General features: G+C 30.7%; 1 protein-coding gene across 2 annotated transcripts; it reads left to right on the top strand.

Moving 5' to 3' along the window:
• The first annotated feature begins 8,389 nt into the window (after positions 1 to 8,389).
• LOC115700784 (DUF21 domain-containing protein At1g47330) lies at positions 8,390 to 15,408 on the top strand. Of its 2 annotated transcripts, XM_030628432.2 has the most exons (13): positions 8,390 to 8,928; positions 9,173 to 9,249; positions 9,358 to 9,441; positions 9,525 to 9,638; positions 9,825 to 9,911; positions 10,076 to 10,215; positions 10,366 to 10,453; positions 10,684 to 10,757; positions 10,985 to 11,118; positions 13,860 to 14,104; positions 14,325 to 14,371; positions 14,561 to 14,762; positions 15,073 to 15,408. In XM_030628432.2, exons 1-12 carry the CDS (start codon positions 8,751 to 8,753, stop codon positions 14,739 to 14,741), a joined length of 1,449 nt encoding a protein of 482 aa, XP_030484292.2. In that variant the 5' UTR covers positions 8,390 to 8,750; the 3' UTR covers positions 14,742 to 14,762; positions 15,073 to 15,408. The 2 variants fall into 2 exon arrangements, with proteins under 2 accessions (XP_030484292.2, XP_060961668.1); XM_061105685.1 differs by lacking the exon at positions 15,073 to 15,408 and having other exon boundaries at positions 8,440 to 8,928; positions 14,561 to 15,009.
• Positions 15,409 to 15,862: the final 454 nt, after the last annotated feature.

Below are 15,862 nucleotides of genomic sequence, written 5' to 3'. Positions count from 1 at the left end.
TAGAAAAGAAAGGATATGGGCTCGTGTGAATAGGAAAAAAAAAATATCTATTCTAGTTCTATCATCGGCTATGGGCTCAAATCTAAGAGAAATTCTAGAGAATGTTTGTTACCTAGAAATTTTCTTGTCTTTCCTGAATGATAAGGAGAAAAAAATTTAAGTCAAAAGAAAATGTCATTTTGGAGTTTTATCAACAATTTTCTAGTGTAAGCAGCCTATTACTTAGAAAAAGTGAGCCACCGGTTCAAGTACAAGATACTATCATTACTGCCTGAACTATTAGACACCTAACCCGTAATTGCAACGACCCAATTGCAAGAGCGGAGCTATATCAACTGAGCTATGTCCCCCCGAGCCAAGTGGAGCATGCATGGAGAAGTCAAATGCTTCTTCCATTCTTTTCCTTGGCTCAGTTGGGCCATCCTGATGATGCGTGTCGTAAGCCACAATAAATTTACTATTTTTTTAATTCCAATTATTTTAGTATAATCGTAAGTAAGGGTCGATCCCACGAGGACTATGTTTATTTAATTATTCACAATTTAGTAACAAGAATTAGAAAATGGAGGATTTTGATTATTAGAATAAAAATAGCAAAATAAAAATAAAAATAAAAAGAACAAATTTAAAGTGAGACTACGATATGAGAAACTAGTTAAATGTTATTCTCCACCCTTAACAGTCATTCCTAATTTCTATTAAAGAATATAATTTTTAGTTTCCAATCAAACTATTAATCTCGCAGATAAAGTTGAAGCAGTCAATTATTCCAATCTCCCTATTGTATGTAATCAAAGTGAAGCGCTCAATAATTAACTCTTTTACCTAAGCAGTAAATCCACGAAGCATGTAATTTATTTAACTTAGATAAAGCTTGAGATTTATGGAGATAGACTAATCTAGGCAACAAATCAATGAAGCATATAATTTATTTGACCTAGGTTCTATTCTTCATTAGTAGATTAAAGTAAAACCTAATTTAGTGGTCATCTAAACAAGATTAAAGCAATAACCCTGACATTAAACATAGAAGAATAGAAGCAATTTGATATATGATGGAAACTAGAAATTAGCATTCAATAATAAAATTAAGAATTCATGTCTCGAGTTTTGAAATAATCCTTAACTAAAAGAAAACTACTCAGAACTAGTCATTATAACAAAAATCATAATAATTAGTAATAGTAGAAAGAGAAGAAAAGAACTAGAATGAAGAACACTTCAAAGTCGCAATCTCCGTCTCTTCCTTGCTCTCTCTCTAATTTGTAGCTTTTGAATTAATAAATTCGTAGCCTAAGATGCCCTATTTATAGCTTGAAAAGATAGATGAATCCCCTTAGAATTAGGATTCTATTTATAGTGCTTGAAAAGATAGATAAATTCCTTTAGAATTAAGATTCTATTTTAGTATTAGGAAATATCTTACTAAAAGAAAAGATAACTCATCTTTTAAAAAAAAATAAAAAAAATCTCAACTCTACTTAAAAAAACTACCTTTTTTTCCGCTATCTTTTTTTTTTTTTAGAAATTTCCTACTGCGATGACTGATAGTATTTTAGCCATAACTCTCTCGATATTGCTCAGAATTGGACGATTCATGATGTTCTGGAAAGATAAGAACGAGATCTAAAATTTTTATGTTTAGCTCCAAGTCCAGTTCTGCCTCTAAGGTCATCCAAATTTACAATTAAGTTCCACCTTATAAAATCGAGCTTGCCAACTTCCACTATTTCCACCAAAATATGCTAAAATCCTTCCAAAAGACTCTAAATGCATGAATAGTCTTTAAAATAGCCTAACAAATTAAAATCACACTAATCAATAATTTAAAGAATCAATTTAAGAATATTAATACATAAAATGATCATATTTATAAGACAAATATGGACTCATCGAATTTCCCCACACTTGACTCTTGCTCGTCCTTGAGTAAGTTAATGATAAAATGAATAATACTTAAACAAATCGGTCTTTATGAAAAATAATTGTAGTTTCAAAAATTGTACATTCCTTTATAATTCCAAGAAAATCTAAACTCTTCAATCATTAGAATTTCAACTCAAGATAATTACTTTTCAAACTCAATTTTTGTGTGAGTGTGTGTGTTTAATCAACTCATCATATTACGAACATTCAAATCAATTCATGCATGCCAACAATCAATGTTTATCTCAAAATAAATGTATTTTTCAACGAAAATTCACTCTATAAGCTTAATTATCAAACCATTCTCCACTAATTTAATTACACACAATTTAAAGATCAATAGGACTTTATAGGCTTATAATGTAAGACTTAAGTGAAAGGTAGATAAAAAAAGTTAATTTGGGCTCAAATCACACCGTAGCATACATATACAATATTCTCTCAAATAATTTCTATTTGTTCCCCAATCACTCTCCTCAACAATTTAATCTTGTATTTTTTTTTTCATAAAACTTACTATTCCCCCATACTTAAATTGTTGCAAGTATTCATTTATTTTATTTATTTTTCATTGTTTTTTTTATGATACTTATAACTTGCAAACATTCATTCTAAGGGAATAATATTTTTTTTTTCTCATTATCACTTATATATAACCATAAATATTTCTCATCAACAAAACTCTCACATATATACAAATATATAAAACATTAATATACTACAGTGTGAAAAGGATGAATAAGAATTTAATTTTTAGGCTCAAAGGTTATTGCATAGGGTTAAAAAGAAAAAATAAGATGTCAACATTTAGGCTCAAATTGGGTAAAACTAGAGAATTCACAACTAAGGTAAACTTAAAAAGCTTAATCGATCAAAAAAAAAAAAAATTGCATATATCATATCTCAAAATCATATGTAATTTATCAATTTCACCTCAAATAATTATCAAACAAGTTCTAAAGTGGTTTAGACTTTAAATCAAAAGTCAAACATGCATTTATCTTTCCAAACATTAGCAAATATAATAATTCAATTGATGTGCAAAAGTTAATATATTATTTGTAACCAGTGGGCAAATTCGAACGAAAAAGAACCCTAACAATATAAATATAAGAACAACCATACAAGCAAAGGGTTAGAATCTCATTCCTCAATTGCTTAGGTAAATTTTAGGGTTCAAACACTTGTGTAAATCCTAAGGCTTTTCCAGTCTTAGCATAATAATATTGACTCGTGGATTAAGGTTCATTAATGCCCCAATCACGTAAAAACTCTGGTGTTATTTATCTATGTCTTTAGCTTTTGTTTATAGCTTATTAGTTTTTGAAAATTTTGATAAACATTTTGGTACTTTCATTAAGAGCTGAAGAAAGTAATGATACTGTCAAAGGTTGTATGCTACAACCATGGTACTCACTCAAAATAAACTGGTGGCCATGATGGAGATACTCCTATGGACGGCGTAGATCCTGCAGCCCAGGCGAAGACAAGAGTCGATGGAGATCCTGTTGGTTTTTATGGTACTAAATTAGGTATGTAGCGGAAAGATTCATATTATTTGATTAGCATTGTACCATAGCCCAATGGATCTCCAGATGTGTATACATTAAAGCTTAACAATAAAATATAAGTTAAGAACATATACTTCTTGATGGCTATCGAGATATCCTCAAAACTTCTGTATGTTGTATCCTTTAATTCAGATGATAAGGATGATACAAAATAACTCACACCAGTGTCTTCCAAATCGATCCACCATACACAAGGAATATTGTGGGCTATTAGGATAAAGTGTACAATGTGTTCTTGTTAAAATTCTCAACACATGAGCAAGAACAATTTGAGAGAAAAAACTATTTTCTTTTTCTCACTGTATTTCAAAAATACCTATTAAAAATTCTCTTCTAATTTCTTAAATCAGGCTTCTATTTATAGTAGTTAAATCTCATTAATTAAATCACATTTTATTATTTAAATAAACAAATATCTATAACCGAATTTAGTTACTAATATTTATGAGGTAATCCCTCAACTACTTGAGAGAATATCTTAATTACTTTAAAGTATCTTTAACCTTTTTTTAAAACATTCAAGTATTTATCTAATTGAATTAATTAATTAATTAACTCAAAAAGACAAAACCAATAGGGACATCCTACACTAAGGATAGGCGCCTACCATGTCTGAATTAATACAAGGATGATGTCTTTTGTCCTGACAATTTCTGTCTTAACAAATATTATCTTGACAAATTTTGTTCTTTTCCTATTTAATTTATTTATTTATTACAAAAATAAATAATTATTATTTTGCCAATTCAAAATAAATTTTTCGAACAACATTATACTATTCTTTATTCCTTCCCTTGACAGTATTTCAAGGTGGTGATTCGGGGATCATAGACCTATAATTCTAAGCTTCAATAAAGTAGATATTCATTGAGTCTCATTAACCAAATAATCCTATTTATCAATTCCATAATTACTCTACAATAAATATGAAATTGAACTCTTAATAATTTAAGAATTATATTTACTTTTACTGCAGTGTTCATTAATATAATCAATTTCAGTGATTAGCCCTCTATGTGTTGGTTCGTAATTAGTCTTGGTCAAATTACTGTTTTACCCTTCTAATTATTTCTTTATCCTTTAGTACCATTAATTCACTAGTGGAAGTATAATTTAGATCCCATCTAAATTTGTGTACAACTTTCCAGTTCTAGAATTAACACTTAAAGGGAACCAACATTCGATTCGTTAAGAAAATTAGGATTCGATAATTGTAGATCATGTTCCCAGCCATCCACTTTATTAGATTCGAAAAACAGAAGTTGTAAGAATTATCTTCTCTGAAAAACTTTAACGAATGAATCAAAGAAACTAATAACATGAACAAGAGTTCATGATTACTAGGATTTAAGCCGATATACTATTGATCATTGTTATGATATGAATTAAGTCTTTATAGTAAACTGCATGTTAGATAAAGACAACTTCATTCATATAAGTCATTGTCATATATAATTTATATTATATACAACACATTTACTTTGATGTCATACTACATCAGTAATCATAACCAAAATTACTTGCATTAATGAACCGTACTAGCAACCATTGATTAAAAATTTAATAACTTTAATATGTTGCTGACTGTTTTATTCATAGGTAAGTGATCTTAGTTCTTTGTAGAACTACAAATTACATCCTTATATGAATAAGAAATTTTCTGATATTTATGTATAAATTATTCAATAATAAATATTAATAATTTAATATTTATGTATACATTAAAATATTTAACTCTTTGTTAATAATTAAAAATATTTTTATATAATTTTTAGGGCATAAATTCTAAAAATCTTCTACTTGTCCTAAAAGTGAAAAGTGAACTGGGCATTTCCCTTATATAGGGTTGAGATTTTAGGTCGTTGGGCCGACCAACCAAGCTAACCCAATCTGTTTTTGGGCCAAAACAGTTCTATTTTTATTGGGCTTAAACTAATTGAGTTTAAAAGCCTTGAACTCGTGGTTATTAAGTTGGTAACAGGCTGATTTCTTTGTAACCCGTATAATCTAACCGGGCCGACCCATTTATTTTCATATATATATATATATTATAAAATATTTAAAATATATTTTATTTAATATGTATTTTTTTGAAACAAATTATTTAATATGTATTTTTTTTTGAGAGAAATTATTTAATATGTATTTGATTCTATTATTAATATGTAAAACAAGTGGAAATTACTGACAACTGAATTGTTGGTTTGTGGGACCCAAAGACAGTGGAGAACAGTTGTAGTTGGGGTACAGTTGGTATTTGTTAGGTACAAACAGGAGCACGTGTTTCTACATACGTACACAGTTTCTTTTTTTTTTTTTTTTTTGCTAAAATTCATTCGTACTGGACCACTGGTACAGAGTTAATTAAGCTTAATTTTAAAAAAATACTGTAAAATTTTTCCAGTTACATATTAGGTTCATAATTCTGAATTTTTTTTTTTTTTTAATTTAATTTAAGCTATATATATTACAATCACGCTATTCTAACTCGAACCAAGATTTCCAAGACATTATTCACCCTACTTTATTAAGTTTAAATTTCAAATGCTTTTTATTTCATAATTATTTAAACTATGTAAAATAAATTTGTGCGGATTTTTTTTTTTTACATATTATAAGTTTTTTTTCCAATTACACATTACACATTGTTCTCATTCAATGTTGTTTGTACGTCGCTTTTCTATTTTTTTTATGTTATTTTAGGACATAATAAAATTGTAATTTTTTTTGAAAAAAAATCAATAAAATTCTAATTAAAAAATTAAAACAGTAAAATTTTAAACTTTTTTTCTTATATAAAAATGTAAAAAACAAATTATTTTGTTAAAATTGTGTCAAAAATGAGATTTTGGGTAACATTCCCAATATTATTTTTTTTTTAAAAGCAAAGCAAATGGATTGGTGAATCGGTCCATACATAGCATTATTATATTCCCAGGCAGGCATATCTTATTCCTACGGCATCGAAAGATACTGGAATAATGGAAAATATGCATGTTGCATATGCAGGCGTAAGCAAATCACCACTAAGCATATTCGGTAAATTTTTATCTTTTTTGAAAAGTCATATTCAGAAAAATTAAAAAACAAAAAAAAAAAACCTGAATTATAGAATAAGATAGTGGGTGACTAGACAGGCTTAATATCATCTGTAGAGAGAAGAGCAAAAGAGTTAGAGTAGTATTCACATTATTCAGTAATGGTAGACACTAATTCAAATTACGCATCTACACATTTTTTTTATAAAAAATAAATAAATATTCCTAGTTGTGTTTAATACTTCTATTTATGGTATTAATTGCATTTAAAAAGTAGAGCCCACCTTAATTGAAATAGGTTATAGGTAAAAAAGTTTTTTTAGCCCTTTTTAAAAATTATTAAAAATATGTATATTTTTTAAAATATATTTTTTATTTGGACTCTTAAATTGAGTCGGCTCTAGATGTGGGTCTAGCCCGCCTTAGCTTAGGATCGACTCTGTTAAAAAGTTATAGTGTAATTAGAGATAATTATACAATTTAACATGTTTACCTGATAATGTAATTATATAATTATGCAAATGAAAGTAATTAAGTGATTCTAATTACAGTCGTTAGTTATGAGCATATTTTTAATAGTATTTTCTATTTTCTTTTACTAAAATAGCTAAAAAATTAAAATAAAAAGCTATTTTATTATTATTGCTCTTTTTCTACTATAATCAATATTTTATAATTTAAATTTATGAAATATAAATTAATTTTATAAAATAATAAAAAAATAATAATGTTTTCAATTAAAATACTATTAAAAAAATATACTACAAAAGTAAAAAATTTGAAAGTCTACTATTAGAGTTCATTTTTTTAAATCTCACTTCCTATTTTAGTTAATTAGAGAGTATAATTAAAAATGCTCTTATGGTCTCTCTTAAGAATTGAATAATTACTAAAAAAAATCTATTCTAAATATTAATTAATAAATTTTTTATTTAATTACAAATTACTAAAATTTATATATAATTACCATTTCATTTTATGTTAGAACATGTCTTATATTTTACAAAATTGCTAAAAAGAATTATTGTAGGAAGCACCTTCATTTCATAAAGTAACATCCTATAAATTAATGGATAAATACTATTTTAGATCTTGTATTTTGCAAAAAAATATCAATTGAATCTTTTTGTTAAATGACAAAATGAACTCTGTATTTTTTAAAATGGTACAAATAAGATCCTGAACTGATTTTTTGTCAAAATAAAATTTAATAATAATCTGATATAAAGATATTATGACAAAACTCTTTATATTTTCTGTATTTGTCTTCAAGTTGATTATAAGTTATCAAAAATTAATTTCAACGTCCTATTTTTTACTATTTTAAAAAATATAAGACCTATTTTATTATTTAATAATATATAACTTTTGCGTCTAAAATAAAATGTGTTGGTAACACTTTTGTTTTTTTAATTTTTTAATCACAAAATGAAACTAAAATTTTTGTTTTTAAAAAATTTATTTTTGAAAAACAAAAATGCGTTCAGTAACCACTTTTGTTTTTTAATTTTAAAAACAGAAAACAAAAGTGTGTTCTGTAAAATTTATTTTTATTTTTATTTTTTGATTTTATTTAAGTCGGGTCTAGGTCCGGGGTCAGATTCGGGTTCAAGTCAAAAGCCGAGTTCAGCGCCAGGGCCGTGGGGAGGGAATTTGGGTCCGGGTCTGGTCATAATCCAAAAGATTGATTAAAAAAAAACTATTTAAAAAAATATTGAAAGTGATTTTTTTTTGTTTTTAAAATTTTAATTTCTAATTATAAAATTGAAAAGTAAAAACAACAAAAAATTAATTAAAAAAGTGTTACCAAATGCCACCTAAGTTAATTAATAATTTTGTATAATGATAGTTAAAGTAAAATAAATAAATAAATAAAGATAGAAGACGTCATTAAAAGAAAAGGGTGGGCAGGCCGCAGTAGGCACCATGGTGCCGTTTGTGTATTGTAATTTGTAATTGTACTTACACTCTTCTTTCTTGATGTACTCTAAAGAAAATGTGTATAAGTGAAATACGTCACAAGCCAACCAAATCCTTTGTAATATAATTTGTGAATAATTCTGATCATATCAAGCAAAGGTTTGGTGTTTGGTGACAGAAACTGGAAGTGGAAGAACATCAGAGTAGGAGAGCATATGAATCTAGCCTTACAATTATAATACATATGTACATTGATTGATTGATTGAAGGGTTGAGCAAAACCCAAAAGGGTGATATGGCCTCGGACGTGCCTTGTTGTGGGTCGCTATTCTCGTTGTATGTATTGGTGATTATAGGTTTAGTATGCTTTGCGGGACTCATGGCCGGTCTCACTCTTGGTCTCATGTCTCTTGGCCTTGTCGACCTTGAGGTCCTCATGAAGTCCGGCCGTCCCCAGGATCGAAAACACGCCGGTTAGTAATCTTCCTTTCCCCCTTACCTACCTACTACTACTACTACTACCACTCCTTCCATAACTTTTGTTTTTAGGGGTTCTGGTCTTCTTGAATTTGGAAATTTAGAATTTCAATCGTCTTGTATGATCCTGATGGTTATTCTTGTTAGCGTACTACTTTCGATTGTGGCAAGTAAGCAATATCAGCTGAAAATATGGTTTGAGATTAATCGTTAACTCCGACTATTCTGATTTTTTGGCAGCTAAAATTTATCCTGTAGTGAAGAACCAGCATCTTCTGCTTTGCACGCTTTTAATGGGCAACGCCTTAGCAATGGAGGTATAATTACCGTACCCTCTTCTTGTGGATATAATCTGGCGATTGTTACTGTTTGATTTCAATTTTGTGGGTTATTTTTTTATGGTTTGTCGAATTGTATTCGGATAGGCTCTTCCAATATTTTTGGACAAATTAGTACCTCCTTGGGCAGCAGTTTTGCTATCTGTCACTCTTATTCTCATGTTTGGGGAGGTACGTTTTGCTTTTCCTTTCCCTGAGCCAGAAGGTTTATAAAATTAATAATGACACGCATGTTCTGTTCTCTTCTGTTCCAGATATTGCCTCAAGCAGTCTGCACTCGCTATGGCTTGACTATTGGAGCAAAATTGGCACCATTTGTTCGAGTTCTACTCATGTTATTTTTCCCAATCTCTTATCCAATCAGTAAGGTGATCTTCTCATCTAAATCTATAGATGATAACTGATTGTAGGTAAAAATCCAAGCAACCTGTGTTTTTCCCAAGTTGACTTGATTGTTTGGTTCACTAAACAGTTTAAATGCTTGCATTCATGTTTCTGTGTTCATTGGTGTAGTGTTATTTTTGTTCTATTGATCTAATCCATTTGACATGTAGGTGCTTGATTGGATGTTGGGCAAGGGCCACGCTGTCCTTTTAAGGAGAGCAGAGCTCAAGACCTTTGTGAATTTCCATGGGAATGAGGTATTAAGAGTTCCATTGGAATGATGTGTTTCCCTGATTCACTCTTTTTTGTTCAAAAACTTACATGCTTGGAGTTTGTTTACATCCGTGGGGACATTTACCTCTGGCCACCTTATTCATTTTCATCGATGAAATATTAATGTATATATGACGCTGTTATTTAGGCTGGGAAAGGTGGAGATTTAACGCATGACGAGACTACAATTATCACTGGGGCACTTGAATTGACTGAAAAGACCGCAAAAGATGCCATGACTCCAATATCAAATGCTTTTTCCCTTGATTTGGATGCAAATCTTAATTTGTAAGTAACCGATATATATATTATCTTGGTTGTTTAAGTAGACTAGTGATTCAGCAAAGAGAAGAAGAAGAAGAAAAAAAAAGTAGACTAGGGGGCATGTCTATATACATTTCATTCCTTCTGACTTATCTCTCTCATGGTGCATTACAGGGAGACATTGAATTCAATAATGACCATGGGTCACAGTAGAGTTCCGGTTTATGCTGGCAATCCCAAAAATATAATTGGACTTATTTTGGTAATTTCATTTCTTTTGTATTGAAAGACCATTTTTTCTAGAACTTGATTTTTAAGGTCACCAGATTTTTATGTTTCCTTCTACTTTGATTATGTCTGTCTACTTTATTTATCTTTACTTTTAGATGTATTCCTCTTGCCTTGGGAAATAGTATAATTGATTGTTTGAAAACAAAGACCTGATATTGTTTTGTAAGTTAAACTAATCTATTACTTCTGTTACTTGTGTAGGTTAAAAATCTATTGGCAGTTGATCCAGACGATGCAGTTCCATTGAGAAAGATGATCCTGAGAAAAATTCCTAGGTATAATAAGATGTCCATATTTTTGTTCATGTTTCTCTCTTAGTTGTTTCATGAGGCACGATGTCGTTCGCATGATTGGCTTTTTAATGATAGATATGATATAGTAGTAAGATGCTGATTGATTGATTGAGCTTTTTTGTTTAAATTATGTTTGAGCTTATTGATTGCTTGGACAATCTTTTTGCTTGTGTGGTTTGTTATTCTTGATTTTATCATTCATTTTACAGGGTTTCAGAAAACATGCCTTTGTATGATATTCTAAATGAATTTCAGAAGGGTCACAGTCACATTGCTGTTGTCTATAAGGATCTAAATGAGAAAAAAGAAACAATTGGCCAGTCTGGGCCATTGTCTAAGAAAGGTAATACTTTTTAAAGCATCAATGAGAAATCTAATGCCAAATTTTATCATGTGTTAATGGTAGACACCGTTCTTTTTTTTTCCTGATTGTGAAGGTGTTTGTATTCACTTTGTGAAGGAATTTCGAGTTCCTTGGAAAATACTAACTTCTAATCCACTAATAATATTCTATGTGATTCATCCAATTGTGGCTACTTCCACATGATGTTGTAAAACTTTCGCTTAATGATAAATATTGTTAGTGTTGACATTGTTTTTTGTCAATGATATTAGAAAGCTTAAAATTGTTCTAGGCAATGATTTTTCTGCGTGATTCATTAATGACTTAGTCCACTAGACAATATATTGAGTAAGAACTTGCAAATCCCATGTTACCATTAGGCTTTTAATTTGGCAGCATTTTTGCTTGCTCAAATTGTGATGTTCCTTCAAGTCTCTCCCACAACCCTATTTATAGACGTTTGGGCGATTAGTACTCTTAATGAGGGTAAGTTACATTACTTATCCTAAATATTTGCCAAGAACATGTTTACCCAAGGAAGAGTAGGAAAAATATATTAAGTGCAAGAAATTTGTTGGATTTCCTTTGTTCAATAAGGAATATGGTCTACTCGCATCCTGTAGCCATAACTTTTGGAAGAGGAACTGGATGAGTGTACGATCGTGTCTTGGGAAATGGCAGGAGATGTCAAGCCGTGCACCTAACCTCCATTTCCCCAATTTGATTTTATTTCTTACCTTTCAAGTTTTTGGATGTACAAAGCTAGCGTCCACTCTTACAATCGCAAAGTTGTCGGTGGTAGTTGGACATGCTTGCTTTTTGGTTGTCCATGGTCTCCGCGTCCATTTTGCCTCTGCTCTTCTGGTAGTTACTTTTTCAGCATGTCTCATCAAATTCGAGTAGCTAGTGCCTTCGAGGAACTTTGGACAAGACCACATACTAATATCGCTGGTGCAAAGGGGTCATTGCTCGAGGAGCTAGTCGGTCTTGACCCTCAATGGGCCATGAGTAGCATTAGTTATCTAGTTGAGAAGTGACAGCTTGTTCCAAGCGTGACATATGTCTCGTGACGACCACGAACACCCCACATGTGAGGTTTTGACAAAACACGAGTAACAGTTCGTGTTTCACACGACACTCAAAAAGAAAACCTCACATACTTCTAATTCCAAAGGCTATTTTTTTATTCTTTCTATTTTGCTCTGGCCGTCAAACCACCCTCCATTTTTTGTACTTCAAACCTATCTAACAATCTCTCATATATAGGCTGATTTTAATTACGTCTTCACACCCTGATCTATGTGCCAAATCTTCTTGATCGTGTCATGCTTGCATGCCAACTGAAGTGGAACACAACTTCAATTTGTTGGTGATCATAGTCTTCATCAACATGGATGCTGATTTTTGCTAGCTAGGATCTTTTATGTCCTTACAGTATATCCTCTAACAAAGACTTGATGAAGTGACAACGAAATCTAATATTCTTTGGCGTCACATTCTTCTCAGGTTTGAATCTTAACTTAGTTAACAATTGTGAAACCATATCTTGTCTAATGACTGGTCAATACTCTTATGATTTCAAACAATGCAAATGCCCACTATGTCAATAGGTAATAAAGTGAAAGTGAAGTACTGTCCCACAGGGAATTATTACTAAAAGTTGTTGAGTACTTTAAACAGATTCAAATAAACAAATATTTCTGGGGAGCCTAGGACTACAATTTTCCCTCAATATTTCATTGAACATAATTACACTTACTTAATTCTACCCCTCAATGCGAAATGTCAACCAAGAAACCATATTGATTTGCAGGACTTTCCCGATGGTCATGCCAATATGTTTTACTTAATCAACTATCTATATTCCTATGATGTCAAATTAGAGTAAAACTCCTTAAGCATTTACTTTAAACCAGTTATAATAGTCAAAGTTACTAGACAGGTTGTTGGTTTGTTTGGATGCTCCAACATGGCTTCAACCAATGTATACAAGAGAAATTTCAATTCACTCTCTAAAAATGTCCTGCCCATCAATTTTATAGCCAAGGTCAAAACTAGTAACTTTCCTGTACAAAACCAGTTACCCTTTTTTGTATTCGGTTCAGCATTGCGTTGCCAGGCATTAGGTACCGCGACACTAAAGTCCTTGTACACACAATGATAAGCTTTTTATCCTCTTGGCATCATGAAACTTAATGCTGTCTGTCTCGATGCTTAAAGCCTTGACATGCACAACAATCTGCTTTTTATTCCCTCAACATTGCAATGCACAACATGGCTGAGTTCTAAGACACCTTAACCATGAAGTTTTTCTCTTACTTTGTCTGCGGGAACTGATCTTTAGATAGATGAAGGTGACTGACGTGAGGTGTACTAACTGTCTTGACACAATTCATATTGAATCTCTGCAAGATGCTTTTGATATACCCTGCTTTAGATAACTACAAAGTCTTTTGGGATCAGAAAATGAGATTTATTTGAGTGGTGTGTGACTCTTGTAATATGTTTTCTTTATAGTTAAAGATCTGATGCAACATTTCTTAGAAATAGCATAAATTGAGTGCATGCCGTAAAATAGTGCACAAATTTGTCTATTTTCTTTCTACATCTTTGTTAATCCAATTGGTCGAGAAATCACTATGATAAGGTGGTGGGCCATTGTGGAATTTTATTAATACTTTAGCATTGTCATTTTGATGCTCCTTAATCTGTGTGAATTGGTTTGCTTGCTGGATTAACAGATGATAAGGTGGTGGGCCATTCTGGTGCAAAAGAAAACTTTGGTTTTCATGATTCTCAAACAAATAAAAGCAGTGGAGGACAGATGAAGAAAAGTCCACCATCTACACCAGCCTTTAAGAAACGACACCGAGGTTGTTCCTATTGCATTCTAGACATTGAGAATACTCCAATTCCAGATTTTTCACTTGATGAAGAAGTTGTTGGAGTAATTAGCATGGAGGATGTTATCGAAGAACTTCTTCAGGTAAATGTTATTTTTCAAAACAAATGCAAATCATGGCCATGCCCGATCAGTGTGTTATTTGTGGAGCCTGTCATTCTATGTGGTTTCATTAATAAGCTAGAATCCTACTGACTAGACTGGCTGGAGCAGATCAGGATTCTACTTCTGCAGATTGTTATAATTGTCCTACTTGTATTTCATCCTGAAAGATCGGAGCTAATTTTCAGTTTGTTTCTTTCAGGAGGAGATATTGGATGAAACAGACGAGTATGTGAACATCCATAATAGGTAAAGTAAAAGTTTAACCATTTTTCTTCCATAACATGTCGTTCACACGTGTTTCCTTAAGCTTGATCCGTCGTCGCCTATTGCATTTGCATTCCATTTTATTAATCTACATCAAGGAAGAGCCTCTTCTTTTGGTTTAATATATTAGGCATTTATGGCAATTCTAAAAGATATTTCTTGGACAAACAGGATTAAGGTCAACATGCACGCGTCTCAAGAAAATGCTTATAAATTGACTTCACCACAGCCTTCTCAGAACGGTTTATCCATTGCTACTGCACATTCTCCGGACTCTATTAGAGTAGGTGGTCCAGATCAAACATCATCTTTATCAGTCTCCAATATTGCCTCTGCAAAAGGGTCAAGCTGAAGGTGGCATATTAATAAATCGGTGAGATTCACTTGTTCTATTTTCCATTTGTTGTTTTTAATGAAAGATTAAAACGAGAATCCAGATAATAGTCAATCAGAACTTAATTACTTTTATTGGTTGAAATTAACCAAAAATGCACTGTTACCATAAGGAGAGAATGCTGTTTTCTTCCTCAAAGAAAAACTTTCATTATGTATGATATGAATGCTCGTGAGCTGAAAACCTTTCCATCTCAATTCACTTATATTAGATTTGTATTTGGATAGTTAGTGGTCATTTTCGGTTCTAAGCAGGTAATGTTTTGATTCAGCTTTTATATATTGTGTAGTGCTCTGCTCTGCTTTGATGGAATACGACTAGTTCATTTCATATTCGGCAGTTTTTTACTCATGGCCATTAGCGTTTGACCATTTTATTTAGCAGGTCTTTCGTTTCAAGTCTTATATAAGATCTAAATACGACAACAAAATCTTTTTTTTTATTATTATTATTATTAATTAGATGTATAATTTTTTGTAATTAATTAATTTGAAGAACTAGACTAATAGTATATCATCCGTTACATAAGTTTGATGATGTTGATATATATATTTTGTATATTTGTGTTTCAAAGTTGTAAACAAGGCATACATTATGTTGAATATATTGGAGTAAGTTTATTTAAGTTGCTTTGTATTAAACAGATTTGTGAGTTGACTCAGTGTTAATTTGCTTAAAAGTAGGCACGGGATGGGAGTTTGTATTTCAATCACGATTATGAAATTGTTGGTTTTGAGTTGAGAGATAGATTGTTATACATGGATTTTTGTTTTCTTTTTTAAAGAAATTTATACATGGAGATTAACTTTATATTAATTTAATTCTTTTTTGTACTTATATGTATGTGGACTCTTATGGTAGTGATATTTTTTTTTCGTTTCTTTTTATCACTACTATACCCCATAGGCTGAATGTTTATGATAAATGATTTTTCTTTTAATGGAAAGAATATAAGGTTTTAAATATAGTCCCTGTTGTATAAAATGTATTTTTTTTAAAAAAAATAAAAAAAATAAAGGAGAATATAAAAAGCAAAGTGATAAAACTAAATAAAGTAATGTTTTTTCTCATTTATTTTA

Source organism: Cannabis sativa, chromosome X (genome assembly GCF_029168945.1).
Source record: "Cannabis sativa cultivar Pink pepper isolate KNU-18-1 chromosome X, ASM2916894v1, whole genome shotgun sequence".
NCBI lineage: Eukaryota > Viridiplantae > Streptophyta > Magnoliopsida > Rosales > Cannabaceae > Cannabis > Cannabis sativa.
The sequence above is the reverse complement of the archived record's forward strand: the minus strand, read 5'-3'. Positions and strand labels throughout refer to the sequence as shown.